We start from the raw sequence: 16,686 nt of genomic DNA on the forward strand, positions 1-16,686 counted from the left end.
CTTTAAAGAAAGCCCACTTAGTCACCACAGAAGTCACATTTAAAGTAAGGTTACCAGATTTTTTCAATGAATCCAGGGGCACTTTTCAACTTCAATGGATTTTGTATGGGGACTGGTTTGTAAATCCAGGGACTGTCCCCAGGGATGTCTGGCAACCTTAATTTAAAGACACTAGGCCCAGGAGCTCATAGATATGTTGTTGTTGAGTTGTGTGTGTGTGTGTGTGTGTGTGTGAACCATCATAATATTTCACTTTGGTTGCCAAAATACCTGTTCTTGATCGTCTAACTTGTTATATAGTCCAGTTTGTGAATAAGGCGCTCTTGGGAGATGGGGCTGCAATAGAACATGGCTGTTTGCAGTGGTGGACTTTGGTCCTATGGCACCCTGTGTTGAGCCCAAAATTTGGCACTCTCACCCCCGCTCCTCACACTTCCCAAAACCAGGTAAGGAGGCACTGGGCTTTGAGAAGGAGTCACAAGGGCTCTGGCAGGGTCCCAGAGCCCTCCCTGCTCCTTCCCAAAGCTGGAAAAGCACTAACTAGGCTTTGGGAAGGAGGAAGGACCCGAGGACCCTGTCAGAGGTTCACGCCCTCTCGGCTCAGTGCCCAGTGCATGCACAAAGCTCACACAGCCCTATATCCTCCTCTGCTGTGCAAAGCTCTTCCCAGCAGTGTGAATTTTGCCAAGAAGACTCTCGAGTTTGTGCTCCAGCAAATGACACCCTCGAAAAACAAGCCACTGTGTTCTGTGGCCTCCGAAAGAGTGTTCAAAAGCAGCCCCACACAGCGGGCCTGAATTATGTCTGCTCATTCCTCGCTTATCTTCATTTGTTAAGTCAGAGCTCTGTGTCAGATTAGTGGCTCTGTAAAACTCACAATCCTTCTATAACAAAAAGCATCTTAAACCTAATTAAAAGCTCAATTACCCACTGTGGTTCTCTGAAAGCCAGGGACCAACACGGTGATAATCCCTGAAACATCTTATTGCTGCTTTGCAAAAGCCCCGATTTGAATTTTAGGGCACGTTCAAACTACTCAACAGCAGGCATTCAGTGCTTCAGATGCAGGCACCTTATTGAGGTGCTGCACATACAAGCAACACCATCCTCACGTTGTCCCTTTTCCTTCACAATTTACAATCTGCTTTGCTTTGAAAATGTATTTATCAACACATTCAAATCAGGGCTTTGGGGAAGTAGCAATAGAGTGCTGTTCTAGTGCATACCAGTAGTAGCCAGTGGGCTAGAGTGGCTTTGCTCAACTGGCTTCCCAACATAGAGGTCACTGCCAGTAACCGAGAGGAGTGGAGAAGTGGGGAGGCTGTCACAGTGCCAGGGCAGCAGCAGGGGCCTTGGATTGTCTCCACTGCTGTGCCTGCACTGTGCGGACCTCCCTGCCACCTCGTCCCTCTCAGTTACTGGCAGCAACCTCTGTGTTGGGAAGCCAGCTGAGCAACATTGGTCCGCCCTGCTCTGCGGGTGGCACTGTGGATTAAACCACACAGCCTAGGACTTGCCGATCTGAAGGTTGGCGGATCGAATCCCCGCAACAGCATGAGCTCCCGTTGCTTGGTCCCAGCTCCTGCCAACCTAGCAGTTCGAAAGCACGTCAAAGTGCAAATAGATAAATAGGTACCGCTCTGGCGGGAAGGTAAACAGTGTTTCCGTGTGCTGCTCTGGTTCGTCAGAAGCTGCTTAGTCATGCTGGCCACATGACCCAGAAGCTGTACGCCGGCTCCCTCAGCCAGTAAAGCGAGATGAGCGCCACAACCCCAGAGTCGGTCACGACTGGACCTAATGGTCAGGAGTCCCTTTACCTTTAAAAGAGAGCCAGTGTGGTGTAGTGGTTAAGAGCGACAGACTTGTAATCTGGTGAACCGGGTTTGTGTCTCCACTCCTCCACATTCAGCTGCTAGGTGACCTTGGGCTGGTCACACTTCTCTGAAGTCTCTCAGCCCCACTCACCTCACAGAGTGTTTGTTATGGGGGAGGAAGGGAAAGGAGAATGTTAGCCGCTTTGAGACTCCTTCGGGTAGTGATAAAGCGGAATATCAAATCCAAACTCTTCTTCTTCTCTTCTTCTGCCAGACACTACTAGTGTGTGCACGTGAATGTGAGAGTGTGAATGACCACACTCACTTTGGGCCATATCCACAGCTGACAAGCAGCCCACAGAGGACTGGCCAAGGATCAATCTGTCCCCTGAGGGGGAGGGAGAGAATAGCCACCCTGAACATGTTGAATGATACCATTGTCACCTAAAAAAATAATAATAGAACACTACATCCAGTATGCTTTACCAAAATGTGTAGCATGTCTGAAGCAAGGAGGCCCCTGCCCTCGTGGTTGTTGGGATGTGATTAGATGCTAGGAGATGATATATTTATTCGACATCATGCTACCTTCCTCATGTTTGTGAGTTCAGCAGAGTGCCATCCCTTTGCAACTTAAAAGGGAAGCTTAGATAGGATAGTTTTAGCCTTTTTAGTTGATAAGTAATCCAGGATGCTTTAAGGCAGACTGGATTTTCCTGGCATTGCCACCTTTTGCCCCTCCCGCTTAAAATAATAATCACACACAAAACAGTCTTGTAAAAGGTAAAAATAACATTTGTTCACTCAGTATGCTTCTTGTAGAATAACTGATAACAGCAGCTTTGTTTGGGCGGGCTTAGAACGGTAATTCAGTTACTAAGACATAAGTGTAGCTTAAAAATGCAGGTGTTTTCACACTGGTGAAAATGGTGGAGAAAAGCAGAAAGAGAGTGCCCTGGAAGAAAGAGATATATATATACAGTGGTACCTCGGGTTAAGTACTTAATTCATTCCAGAGGTCCATTCTTAACCTGAAACTGTTCTTAACCTGAAGCGCCACTTTAGCTAATGGGGCCTCCTGCTGCTGCCGCGTCGCCGGAGCATGATTTCTGTTCTCATCCTGAAGCAAAGTTCTTAACCTGAATCACTATTTCTGGGTTAGCGGAGTCTGTAACCTGAAGAGTATGTAACCTGAGGTACCACTGTATATATATATATATACACACACAAACACACACACTATATATATATATATATAGCCATACCCTCTTCCTGTTAGGGCACAAGGGGGGTGGGTTGTTATCACAGAGCTCTCTCTAGCAAGTTTACGAGAAGACTCTGTGAGCCTCAGCACCTTCTGACGAAACATGAATTGTTGGTTTGACTGCATTTAAAAATCCCACAGTAGTTCCCCCATGTAATAAAGAACACTGGAACACCAGGGCTCTACATCACATATAGTGCCTCCATAAGTGGAAGCAAATCCTGTGCTTCGGACGCACAGCTAGCACACCTATCCCTGCTCACGTTTTTGTGACTTGCGTAACCTTGTGACCTGAACAGGCCTCACAGTCTGTGGCAATTCTGTGCCTCAGCTTATAAGATAAGCGCAACGATAATTGCACCAGAGCAGCAATTAGGAACAACAACAACAACAAAATCTTCCTAGTATTGCTATGTTAATTAACACCTGTGGTAGAAGAGAAAGCCTTGGTCTTTCTCGTCTTGATTGCCAAATAAATAGGATGAAAACTTGCCAATAAATTCTAGTTCAGCAATTTCACACTGGAGCCTTTCTTTGCAGAAGAACTGCAGCTTTCAGATCAATAGCAGAATTTCCTGGTAGATGGAAATGTTATCTCACTGGCGCTCTTTTCTTTAAGGTTCCACAAGATTCTTGATTTTGACGCTACCTCCTGGAACAGAAGCGTTCAGACTGTGGATCCTGAGCTCCACACAACTGGCATGATAGAGGCCAACTTCTAGGGGCTGAGGGATCTTTGCCTCCCCCAATAAAATATTTGAGGGGGCCCCCCTCCAAGTAAATAGGCATTGTCATTCAAATGGTGTATGTGCGCTGCATCATGTGATTGATTATGTGGGGCGGGGCTTACCCCCCCCCCATATTTTATTCAAGTTGGCACCCAGTGGCATGCCCTCCAACATTTCTCCAATAAAAATAGGAATGTCCTATTCTATAATAATAATAATAATTTCACTATTTCTACCTCACCCATCTGACTCGGCTGCCCCACCACCACCACTCTGGGCATTTTCAAATGTATATAAAAACATAATAAAACATTAAACATTGAAAAACTTCCCATTCCTCCAATGAAAATAGGGACGTCCAAAGGAAAAGCAGAGCATTCCAGGATCAAATCAGAAACCGGGATAGCACTTGGAGGAGCTGCAACTGGCATGTGGAAAGGTTGCAGAAGAGTTGAGAACAGCTGTACTTTGCACTTGATTTGTTTTTTTTCCTAATGAGGGAGATTGAGGCCACTTTGACCAGGACTGGATTACTGAACAGGTTAGCAAGACCCCAGGTTCCATGATATGGCACTGGTTTTTATTATGGTGTCATTCCCAAAGATTTTTAATTTTTTTTAAATAAAAGCTAAAATAGGACTTAATTAGAAGAACAAGTTTGTTTTGATTAAGTTGTGCACAGAGACTCCTCAGCAATTTTCAAGTGGGGGGAGAATTGTTGTATTGAGTGTGACCAGCATCTTGTACTGGTTCCATCTCTTCCAACAGGGCTTGCTTGGGGTAATATCCCAGTTGAATTTATAGTGGGTTGTTTGCCCTTATGTGACTAGAGCCCCCAAATGTGCAGATACCAATAAGGCATTCTTCATTTTGAGCGACTAATTTCCCCCCCTATTTCATCCCCACCCCAGTCTCTAGCCCTCTCCAGGCAGTTAATGAGAAATGTGGAAAAGGAAAAACTGCATGCAGTCAATTCACGAGAGTGTGACCAGCTTGTGGAAAGATGCTTTTCAGACGAGTGCATGAATGCCGTAACAAGCTTCTTCCAGAAGAAGTCGGAAATTATATTATTGACCGTGGGTGGAAGGATTTTTATTGCCCCTGTGGAATTTGCCTTTGCGTTTATGTCCTGTATGTATTTTTAGTCTCTCTTACACCAGTGCTAAGTAAGGGATGATGTATCGTATGGTGTAATGCATGTGACAGGTTGACCTGGTGATGGAGTTCTCCTCCAAGCAGCCTCGCTGCTTGGATGGGCTGGTCCCCGGTCCCCGGGTGCCAATCAAGATCCTTCTGCAATGCTGAATCCCTGTAACAGACAAGTGCTATTCCTCATGAATACAGCCTGTCACTGTATATATTATGTATTAGCTACACTGAGTTCATGCGTGTCAGGCTTAAAATTGATTGCCATACTGCATCAGCTCCTTGCTGGCTTGTTTCTTGGTTGCTTTAAGATCAGAATATTTCTGTTTCTGGACATGTTAAATGTACATATGTGTACATTTAAGGGTCCCTTGTGCCCTTGCCTGTGTTCGATCTCGCCACGACAGTGCTGCTTCATTGCCACACAATATATGACATACACCCCATAGACTGATAGGTGATTTTTGTGCCCTGGGCGGGGGTCTGTTTCATCAACCTCTATGTATGCCTCTGTATGTGTACACAATTGCCTGTAAATGCACACATTTGTATTGATGCCTGACATATGGCCTCAATGCATCACTATGATAGGGTAATTTTGAGATGCACCAGTGAAGGAAAATTAACGACAGTCTTATCCTTGTCCAGCTAGCATAATTCAAGGATGGGGCTGCCTTGTTAGTGAGTATATAAGCATGATCTTGTCAGTGTTCACTGGTAATCATTTCCTGTAAAAAACAACAACAAAAACAACAAAAACCAAAAGTACTGGGAAAGCAACATCATGCAGAATAATGAAAATGTACTTTGAATGTGTGCAATGACTCCCCGTTGTGAAAACCCAACTATTCTTGCTGTGCTCCTTAGGATGCAATTGTAAAGTGCACAGTATACCACGGACTTATTCTTTTTAGACTATTGAAGCTTTGTAATAAATAAATAAATATGTAGGCAACCATTTTGTGCAAGAACAAAATAAATGACAAGTCTAAAGGAAGATCTTAACAAAGGGTGTGTGTTTTCCTTTTCATACTTCCACAGAATTGCAGTGCAAGCACATCATACTTTTAAAGCACACTCATTCCATGGTTTCCTCCCCCAAAGGATCCCAAAGAGTTTTTCCTTGTTTGCACTCTGGCAACAGAATGAAAGTTACTTTATTACAAAGTCTATGCAGTGGGAGAAATTTCTGTGCAACTCAACGTTTCGTAAAGGCTCAATTAATGTGATTTTATATTTTCAAACATCCCATAGAACAGAGGTCATGCTACTGTTTTCCTGTGAAATTCTGCCCTTTGCAGTGCGCTTAACATCATCATCAGCGTTGCACTGAATTTTTGCAATGTATGTTTTAGATTCCTTTCTCTTACCACCCTGAAATTTGTGGAGATATCAAGGGAGTTTGCCAAAAACGAAAGAACAAAAATCACAAACAAAGGGGGGGGGGGGAGAGAACTCAACCACATCTTCAGCACTTGATCCAGGTAATTCCAGTTATACCTGGCTCCCTATAGTTTTGTTTTAAACTGTACACCTTAAATCAGATGCATGCCTACTCATAAGTAAGTCCCATTGAGTTCAATGAACTTACTAATCTGTGCCAGAAACCATAACCCCCCAAATGAATTGTTCACCTTTCTTAACTTTGGAGCAAGGCAAAGCAGGTAAATGTGGCTACAGAATTTTCAACACCGTAAACTGGGGTGACTAAGTAGGATCAGTAGCTCCTGAAACAAAAAATAATTTTGGTACCTGACCAGGTCCTGGGAGGCAAGAGGTACCAAGACCAGGTCCTGGGAGGTAGAACAATGGACTTTCATTGAGACTCGGGTAGAGCCCACCACTTTTTGAAAGTGTGTAGATGCAGCACAGTATAAAAGTGTGTGTGTTTTTCCCCCCTTTTCTTTTAATGATGGGAGTTGTAGTCCATTGGTGAACTACAGCTCACAACATCCCTGACTCCTGATGTGATCACCTGCACTCCACAAATGAAAATTACCATATTTTTTGCTCTATAAGACTCACTTTTTCCCTCCTAAAAAGTAAGGGGAAATGTGTGTGCATCTTATGGAGCGAATGCAGGCTGCGCAGCTATCCCAGAAGCCAGAACAGCAAAAGGGATTGCTGCTTTTATTTTTTTCCTTGTTTTCCTCCTCCAAAAACTAGGTGCGTCTTCTGGTCTGGTGCGTCTTATGGAGCGAAAAATACGGTATGTGGTTTTTGCAGTGTATAAAAGATGGAAGATGCCAAGGGAAAACACAGGAGGGCACAACTGGATGACATTGTGTGGATATGCGGCAAAAAGTAGTGAAAGAGGCACAGGTATTCCATACTAAAAGTGCAAGCACCCTTATCCCACAGTGTTCAGTGGGGTTTCTTCCCTAGAAAGTACATTTACAATTGCACCCTTAATAAGTTAGTTCTACATGCTAAGGGAAAGAGCTGATGTTCTCTTTTTATGGAGCCATTTGTTAAAAGCTGAAAGTGGGATACAAATTAAATAAAGAAATAAAACAGGATAAAAGACCCAATGCCATTTGTAAACGCACAACTGGCAAGTAAAATTCCAGACGTGAAATCTGATGGTGTCTTTGAATTCTGCAATATGCTGTTTCTGGAGAAATAACAGAAAATGCACTTTGCAGTTGTAGTACATATGAAGTGCTACTCTCAACATGCAGGCAATTCAAGCAAGTGAGGCTAGGATTTTAATCTATGTAAAGTGCTGTTTTTTCCTCTAGGGATACAGAGCTTCCCCTCCCCACCTCTGTTGTTGTTAATAAGTAGGTCATGCCTATATTTTTAGACAGGAGAGTAAACTAACTGTTTGAACTCTTCCATCTGAGGGTGAAAAACATTGATTATTACACTTCTATGCAGCACAAAAGCACCTGTAGTGTTTACTCTGACCCATCAAATATTTATCATTGTTCCTGAGAGGCTATTTCAATTGCGAAGAAGGCAATGCTCTTTTTTTAAAAAAAACAACAACTTGTTATCTCTATGGGAAGTGGAGCGATATGGAGCACATAACTCTAACAGCTTAGAAGAACAAACCATACTGGCCAGCTTAAGAAATATAGCTATAGAATTCTGATTCAGATATTCAAAAGGGAAAACCAAAGGAGGGGCAAGTTAGCTGTTTAAGAAGCAAACCAAGGACCACTCTATGAATACTATGCAACTAGCTAGCTGTTGCATATAGAAAGTACTGTATTATTCTGATGGACAGCGGCTGGGGAGGGATTTTTACGACCTTACTTCAGTGGCGTAGCGTGGGTTGTCAGCACCCGGGGCAAGGCAAGTAATTTGCTCCCCCTAACCCGTGGATTTGCGCCCCCTAACCGGTGGATTTGCGCCCCCTAACCCTAACCCCCAGATGTTGCGCCCGGTGCGGCCGGCCCCCCCTGCACCCCCCACGCTACGCCACTGCCTTACTTTTGTGTTGCAGCAGAGGCGGAGCTGCCTAAGGCCAGGTGTACGTTTTCCTTCAAAAACAAACAAACCCTACTGCTTTGAGAATACAGTGGTACCTCAGGTTAAGTACTTAATTCGTTCCGGAGGTCCGTTCTTAACCTGAAACTGTTCTTAACCTGAAGACCACTTTAGCTAATGGGGCCTCCTGCTGCTGCCATGCCACCAGAGCACGATTTCTGTTCTCATCCTGAAGCAAAGTTCTTAACCTGAAGCACTATTTCTGGGTTAGCGGAGTCTGTAATCTGAAGCGTATGTAACCTGAAGCGTATGTAACCTGAGGTACCACTGTAGCACTGAATTTCCCCTCACTGACGGAATAGAAGCCATTAGTGTCAGCTTAACCCAGGGGTACTTAGTTGGTCTTTAAGGTGCTACTGGAAGGAATTTTTTTATTTTGTAATAGTAGTAATAATGTAATAATAAATAAAACCAGCCCGGCTACAGAACCTGTGGGAAACTTGCCCCACTACTTTGTTTTTGTTTGTTTGCTTATTTGTTTCTAATAAGCCAGCGTGGTCTGGCAGCATTTCCCCTCGCAACCCTCGACGCTTCCTCCTCTCCGCGCCACCGCGCGGCCAGGCCTCCTCCGCCCGCCTTCCCCCGGCGCGGCTCCTCCCTGGATGATCCTCTGCGCGGCGGCGGCTCCTCCTCCCCGCCTCGGCCCGCCTGGCCCGGCCTGCTTCGTGGGCCGAGCGAGCCTCTCTGAAGGGGGGCGGGGTGGGAGAACCGGTTTCCTCTGCGCTCTCTCATTGGCCAAGGTAGGAGCTCTCTCGCTTCCTCTCCTCCCCGGCTCTTTTCCCTGCCGAGCGATGCTCAGCGGCGCTGCCGCCCTCCAGCGCCTGACGCGGGGCCTACTGCTGAGCCCTCGCCGCCCGCTCCGCGGGGTTAGGTGAGAGCGGCTCGTCCCGGGCGGAGGGGCGCGAGTGTGTCTGGTTGGGTTTCCAAGTCTTCCTTCCCTGCCAGGCCAACCCGGTGAAACGCCGCGTTTGCAGGGCGAGAACCACAGGCGTGTCCTTGGCGAAGCTGGGCGGAGGGAGAGCAGCCCTAGTAGGTCCTCATCTAGCTCCGTGTTGCCTGCACTGGCTGGCAGAGGCTCTCCATACGTTTTCTGATGTTTATATGCGCGCTTGGAGCCGCCCAGAGTGGATGGAATGGACAGGGTAGAAGTAATAATAATAATAGTAATAATAATAATTCAGACTAGGGTCTCCCTCGCAGCTCTCCGCTGGAGAGGCCGGGGATTGAACCTAGAACCTTGTGGACGCAAGGAAATGCAACAAGTCTGTCAAAGCGTGGTGATGCCAGGGATCAAGTGTGTCTAGAAATAAGGGGCAGCCTGTGGTGTGGAAGTCCTGCTATTATTATTATTATTATTATTATTATATTTATGCTTTTCAGGTTAATACATATCACTGATTTTACAAATCATTTTAACATTGCAAAAACTTGACTTCCTTCCCCCTCTTTCTGCGGTTCCTTAAATTTTTAATATCTTCTGTGTATCCAAATTAACTTAACTTGCTCATTTATTCATCTGCTTTAAATATACACTCTTGTTGTTTAGTTGTTTAGTCGTGTCCAACTCTTCGTGACTCCATGGACCAGAGCACACCAGGCACTCCTGTCTTCCACTGCCTCCCACAGTTTGGTCAAACTCATGCTGGTAGCTTCGAGAACACTGCCCAACCATCTCGTCCTCTGTTGTCCCCTTCTCCTTGTGCCCTCCATCTTTCCCAACATCAGGGTCTTTTCCAGGGAGTCTTCTCTTCTCATGAGGTGGCCAATGTATTGGAGCCTCAGCTTCAGGATCTGTCCTTCCTGTGAGCACTCAGGGCTGATTTCCTTAAGAATGGATACGTTTGATCTGCTTGCAGTCCATGGGACTCTCAAGAGTCTCCTCCAACACCAGAATTCAAAAGCATCCATTCTTCGGCGATCAGCCTTCTTTATGGTCCAGCTCTCACTTCCATACATCACTACTGGGAAAACCATAGCTTTAACTATATGGACCTTTGTCAGCAAGGTGATGTTTCTGCTTTTTAAGATGCTGTCTAGGTTTGTCATCACTTTTCCCCCAAGAAGCAGGCGTCTTTTAATTTCGTGACTGCTGTCACCATCTGCAGTGATCATGGAGCCCAAGAAAGTAAAATCTCTCACCGCCTCCATTTCTTCCCCTTCTATTTGCCAGGAGGTGATGGGACCAGTGGCCATGGTCTTAGGTTTTTTTTTTATCTTGACCTTCAGACCATATTTTGTGCTCTCCTCTTTCATCCTCTTTATGAGGTTCTTTAATTCCTCCTCACTTCATCAAAGTTGTGTCATCTGCATATCTGAGGTTGTTGATACTTCTTCCAGCAATCTTAATTCCAGTTTGGGATTCATCCAGCCCAGCCTTTTGCATGATGAATTCTGCATATAAATTAAATAAGCAGGGAGACAATTGTTTTATAAGAGTGGAATACCCGCTTTAAGCCCGGATGGGGGAGGGGCTCCCTGCGACACCTAGCACCTGGGGGAGGCAATGGGTAGGGCCTCAGTGGGGCCCACTGCCCACAACTGCCTTACACCCTCCTTTTAAAAAAAGTGCCTGGGTCCATTATAATTTCCTCAGATGACCTGGAACGTTGGAGGCAGCAATGTGCTCTTGCTCATGCTGTGCTCTCTGGTTTCCTACAGGTATCCCGTGGGCTGCTGTGAGAACAGGTTCCTGGATTAGATGGGCTGCAGGCCTCATCCAGGGGCAAAACTAGGCTTTATTTCACCCTGGTCAAAGACCCAGTTTGGCATCCACCCATCCTATGCACATTTGTGGACACACACGCACAGGCTGAGAGCTTCAATGGCGCCCCTCTGGAGGCTTCATCTGAGTCCAAACAAAAATGGCCGCACACACACCCATAGCTCCGGCTCTTCCTCATCCAGCAGGTTCTTCTTACGTAATAAGTGCCGAGTGTGGTTCATCCCCATTAAGTAACTCCCAGGCATTAAGTTGGGAGCCATAGAGCAAGCAGAAACAATTGGGGAGTTGTTCTGCTTCTGCTTGTTTCAAATCCCTATACGACATGAGCGGCCTCTTCACTTTGCAGGGTTTCTTGTGAATTGCTGAAATGGGATTTGTGCGCTTGCTGAGCACCCTGCCCAGGTCAGGGCGACCTAGTGATCAAATTTCAGAGGTCTGATTGTTGCTGGGATATTTTGCAGATTAAAAATTCTACAGGTGTTGTCAGCGATAACAAAAAGTGAATGCCTCTGATTTGGCTCCTGTGCAAAACGTTTCGCCTAGCAAGTTTTAATTTGAGGAACTGCTGTGTACAGCGTGATATATTCCCCTCAGTACTATAGGGCTTACTGTGTCTGTTTGATAGCTGCCAATTAAGTATTATTTGTAATGTAAGTAGTGGTATGAAGTGCAACTCCCTTATCCCATATGTCCTTACTATTTTCGTTTTATGTTCCTCAGTTTTCAAAAGTAGCCTTTGGAGAATGTCTGTTGCTTCCTGTATGACAGTGGTCCTATTTAGTCCTACTGTATTTAAAAAGAGTTCAATGGCAGCATCACAGTATGATTATGTCCATGCCTGATTCTGTCGAGTGTGTGGATGGGATATCATTGCCAATGAAAAACACCTGCAGGACTTTAGCACAACACATACTTGGTTTTATTTCTATTTAAATGAATGTGTCTGCCCTCTCCTTTTTCTGATGCTTAAATCAATTTTAACATCACACACAAAATATTATAATACAAAGAATAAAACAGTTCAAATATGCAACATGAAATCCTTTTAAAACAACAACTGCAGAGATCACGAGTAAAAGCAACCGCTGCAGGCAAAAGCCTCATGGAGTGAAAATATATTTACCATGTTTTTAATGTGCAATTGTCAAGTGGTTTACATAATTGCACAGAGGTTTCTGCAAGAGCAACTGCAAAAAAAACACAACACACACTCTACTAATAATAATATGGTTGAAAAAGTATGGGTGTCCATTTTGTATTGTTTTTAAATTTCATATTCTGTTTCCGTGTAACTGTTTTTTAGGTGTTTTATTATGTTATATGTACCTTGAGGTATATATGTGGAAGGCGATTCATAAATAGGAATTAATTAATTAATAAACAACAACCACAACAAGTAATCTGGTAAGCAAACGGGGTAGCAAGTAATGTTTCAGAGGAGCACCCATTACTCCTAAGAATAGAGTAGGATATTCTCCAAAATCTTGGAAATTCACATTCATCATTGACTTGTATATAGGAGCTTGACTTTGAAGAAAGTTATCTGCAACAGGGTATGATATTGTTTTTCTTGGAAGGGGGGGGGAGTGTTTGCAGGTAAAAAACACAACTCCACTGTTAATTTTTCAAAAAGTAACCTGCATGGCAGCTGAGCAGAAATGTGAATCTGTAATAGATTAGCCTGGGATTAAATAGAGGAGGGAGAAAGGTTGTTTTCTGCTGCTCCAGAGAAGCGGACATGGAGCAATGGATCCAAACTACAAGAAAGAAGATTCCACCTAAACATTAGGAAGAACTTCCTGACAGTAAGAGCTGTTCGACAGTGGAATTTGCTGCCAAGGAGTGTGGTGGAGTCTCCTTCTTTGGAGGTCTTTAAGCAGAGGCTTGACAACCATATGTCAGGAGGGCTCTGATGGTGTTTCCTGCTTGGCAGGGGGTTGGACTTGATGGCCCTTGTGGTCTCTTCCAACTCTATGATTCTATGATTCTAAATGGTATGTGCTTTCCTAACCTTAGTAGTGGAATATCCGTGTGTAGCTTGAACATTTGTTGGAATGTGAGCCAGCGGAGATGAGCCTACATTAGGATATCAACTCATTTCCATGGGTGGACCAACACTTTTTTGGGGCTGTAATTCCAGCATTTCTTATCGTAATATATTGTTATTCTATCAATGCAAATAAGGAATTTTAGGATGCTTTAGCTACACCCACTTTCTTTCATGATTAGCTTGAGTTTTTCATGACTTGCTGTGTTGTTTTCCATAGCTGTAAACTTCACCCAGCAAGTAGTACAGAGAACCCTGCTGTTTACGTGATTAGTTACTCCGAGATGAAAGAGAGGTGAATCATTCATGAGCAGCTGAATCTTGCCAGGAAATGATGATTCCCCTGCAAAACCCACTTCAACTTCTGATTGACTTCTTTACTGCGCAAAAAATAATAATCAGAAATCAAAATCAGATTCAAGTAAGCAATCCAGATTGTTGAATGTGGTAAAGTAATATGGGATAGTATGAACATTGAAGAGGGAAGGATGCTGCAGGCGTAAATTTAGCACCAGTTCAGTCCGCGTTAAATATAACACATTTTCAGGACTATTAAGCGGTACGTGTTGGGCTGCTGCTATTTCTTTATCATTTGTTGTTAATGGGTTTACACTGTGTTTTTGTAACCCAGCAAGGCAGTGTACAACAAATCAAAAACAAAACAGCATAAACACATTAAAATCAACAGTAAAGCATAATAAAAAAACCATTAAACAAGCAACACCATTAGGAAATTTTAAAGGCCAAATGAAAATATGTGACTTGGCACCTTTTCTAAAAGCAGAGATAGAAGCAGTGGTTCTGGTTCTCAAACCTTTTTCTCTGAGCCACACTTTCAGAATAAAAATCTGCTTGTGCCACACTGATTTTTTTTTAATTGATAACAAATACATTGGTGGGGAAAAGAAGCAACTCCTGGCAGTGCTTGATTTATAACATAAAACACAATTCCTTTATAATATCATGAGACATCCAGAAAGTATAAAATAATATAGCTACAAAAAAGCATGAATTCCTCCCAAAATTTAATTACAAACAAGCTTCTCGCATTAATTACCTTAAATATGTATACAAACTCAATGAGAGGTGTGAGCTTGCTTTTGCCGGGTAATCTCATTTATATTAGGTCTAATTTGAGACGGACTCTCAACTCCTCAACACAGAGAATTATTCATATTTGTTGAAGTTGAAAATCCCGTGGAGAACTGTAGAAGAATAGCCAATGCTATTCTCCAGCACTCTGTTCGAGTGGTGATTTTGGATCACAACTAGGATTGTCCTCAGTATCACTTGATGCTCTTGCTCTCATTTTATAAAGATATTCTTTATAAATAATTATTATCCATATTCTGCGAAAAATAAAGAAACAAATAATACTACAGTGCTACCTTGGGTTAACAACTTAATTCGTTTTGTTCTTAACCTGAAACTGTTCTTAACCTGAAGCACCACTTTAGCTAATGGGGCCTCCTGCTGCTGCCATGCCACTGCTGCACAGTTTCTGTTCTCATCCTGAAGCAAAGTTCTTAACCCGAGGTACTGTTTCTGGGTTAGCAGTCTGAAACGCCTGTAACCTGAAGCATCTGTAACCCGAGGTACCACTATATACTATTCTATACTACACTGAAATGTTTAAATCAGGGTTTCCCAACCTTGGGTCTCCAGCTGTTTTTGGACTACAACGCCCATCCCCAGCAGGACCAGTGGTCGGGGATGATGGGAATTGTAGTCCAAAAACAGCTGGAGACCTAAGGTTGGGAAACTCTGGTTTAAATGTTTATTTGATTGTCCTTGAATCTTCCCACCACACTTGCCATCCTCCCTTGCCACACCAGTGTGACACGCCACACCCTTTGAGAACCACTGCTCTATTTCACAGTTGGAGTGACAGCCCTCTGCAGGTGGAGGCATCCTCAAAAGAGCCTCTTCTGCAGATCTTAGTAACTGGAAAGGTTGCATCATATTTCTAAGGCAAGCCGAGCCTTAGACCTATCAGCCTCTAGCTCTTCAATGTCTTCTAGAAACCAAGTCGCAGATTCCTTGTAGTAACATCATGCATTTTCCGTGATTGTAGTCTTTTGACTAATTTCAAAGTTATTTTAAGCTACGAATTCAGGGCTTAATTATGGCAAGGAGACCTACAGATGTTTCAGAAAAATAAGTAATTGTAGGGTTCAGTGTTCCAAATCACAATGCACAAACAGGTTTTTAGCATATATTTTATTTTTAAGCTTTAACAAAGAGGGAAAAGAAGAAAAATTATAGACTTGAGGTCATGGAGCACACAGCCTTAGAATTACCCATTTCTCCCTGCCAAGAACTTGAGGCTGGCATTGAGCAAGAACCTGTTTGTGCACTACTGCTGTAAAAGCTGCTTAAGCTGACACACTTACTGCACATTTAATGTCACATGTTCACAAACACGTATCAGTGCAAACAGTAAAAGGAAGGTTGGGGAAAATCTTCAGTCTACAGTAGTACCTCGGGTTAAGTACTTAATTTGTTCCGGAGGTCCGTTCTTAACCTGAAACTGTTCTTAACCTGAAGCACCACTTCAGCTAATGGGGCCTCCTGCTGTTGCTGCGCCGCCGGAGCACAATTTCTGTTCTTATCCTGAAGCACTATTTCTGGATTAGTGGAGTCTGTAACCTGAAGCATATGTAACCTGAAGCGTATGTAACCCGAGGTACCACTGTACACAAGTGTGTGGAGCAGTAGCCTGATAACCACCTCCCTTGTCTTTAAACTGGAAACGGGCATACCTTAGGGGTTGGTCAAGCTGGCCTCCACCAAGAGTGCAGGCCTGGGGTGAGAGCAAAAATTGCACCTCTTCTTGGCACCCCTGGGCCACTTACAAGGCTTTCCTGTGGCGGTGGAGGGCATGTGTGCACATTTGTGCCAGTAGGCGGCCAGGCTTTCACAGTCCAAATGGCTGTAGCCACAGGAGGCAGGCACTGGCCAGGGCATGTGAATCCACTCTCTCTCCCTCTCCTTCCAGGTTTGGCCAGATGCCATGGGTGTAATAGCCAAGTGTCATGGACTGGCTAGATGCAGAGGGATGGTGGGAGGCACCAGCTGGGGAACCCCCTGGAGAAGAAGGCTCAGTGCCAGGGGACTGATGGTGGGATGACGATGAGCGGTCAGAGGCATACATGGGTGTTGCCAGGATTTTTGTTAGGCGGGGCAGCCAAAGCTGTTGAGCCCCCGTCCTGCACTGATGTGACGTGAAATAGGTGCTGAGTTCCTGCAAGATCTCATCAGAGTCTTGCAAGATGTCAAGGAGAGCAAAATTATCTCATGAGATAATTATTTATTTATTTATTTATTTATTTTTATTTATTTATACCCCACCCATCTGGCTGAGTTTCCCCAGCCACTCTGAGCGGCTTCCAATCAAATGTTAAAAACAGTACAGCATTAAATATTAAAAACTTCCCTAAACAGGGCTGCCTTCAGATGTCTTTTAAAGA

The 16,686-nt window shown here is 44.2% G+C and overlaps 2 protein-coding genes across 5 annotated transcripts in view; both read left to right on the forward strand.

Moving 5' to 3' along the window:
* LOC309349227 (enoyl-CoA delta isomerase 2-like) overlaps positions 1–5,305 on the forward strand; it is a gene marked incomplete at its 5' end in the record, with an annotated part of 29,246 nt that extends 23,941 nt beyond the window's left edge. Inside the window, one exon of the mRNA XM_081874975.1 lies at positions 4,718–5,305. Coding sequence (XP_081731101.1) covers positions 4,718–4,951 — 234 coding nt within the window. The 3' untranslated portion in view covers positions 4,952–5,305. The remainder of the gene's footprint in view (positions 1–4,717) is intronic.
* Positions 5,306–9,088: 3,783 nt separating this feature from the next.
* The window catches only part of LOC309348056 (enoyl-CoA delta isomerase 2-like), a 35,441-nt gene continuing 27,843 nt past the window's right edge, over positions 9,089–16,686 (forward strand). The window contains exon 1 of one of the 4 annotated variants that reach the window (XM_081873133.1): positions 9,089–9,187. Coding sequence is in view for 3 of the 4 variants with exons in the window: in XM_081873130.1 (XP_081729256.1) it covers positions 11,269–11,354 (86 nt within the window). In the remaining variant the exon portion in view is untranslated. The other 3 variants (XM_081873132.1, XM_081873131.1, XM_081873130.1) reach the window with 3 other exon arrangements.

The sequence above is a fragment of the Podarcis erhardii genome (genome assembly GCF_964252035.2).
Source record: "Podarcis erhardii genome assembly, chromosome: 8".
Lineage (NCBI taxonomy): Eukaryota > Metazoa > Chordata > Lepidosauria > Squamata > Lacertidae > Podarcis > Podarcis erhardii.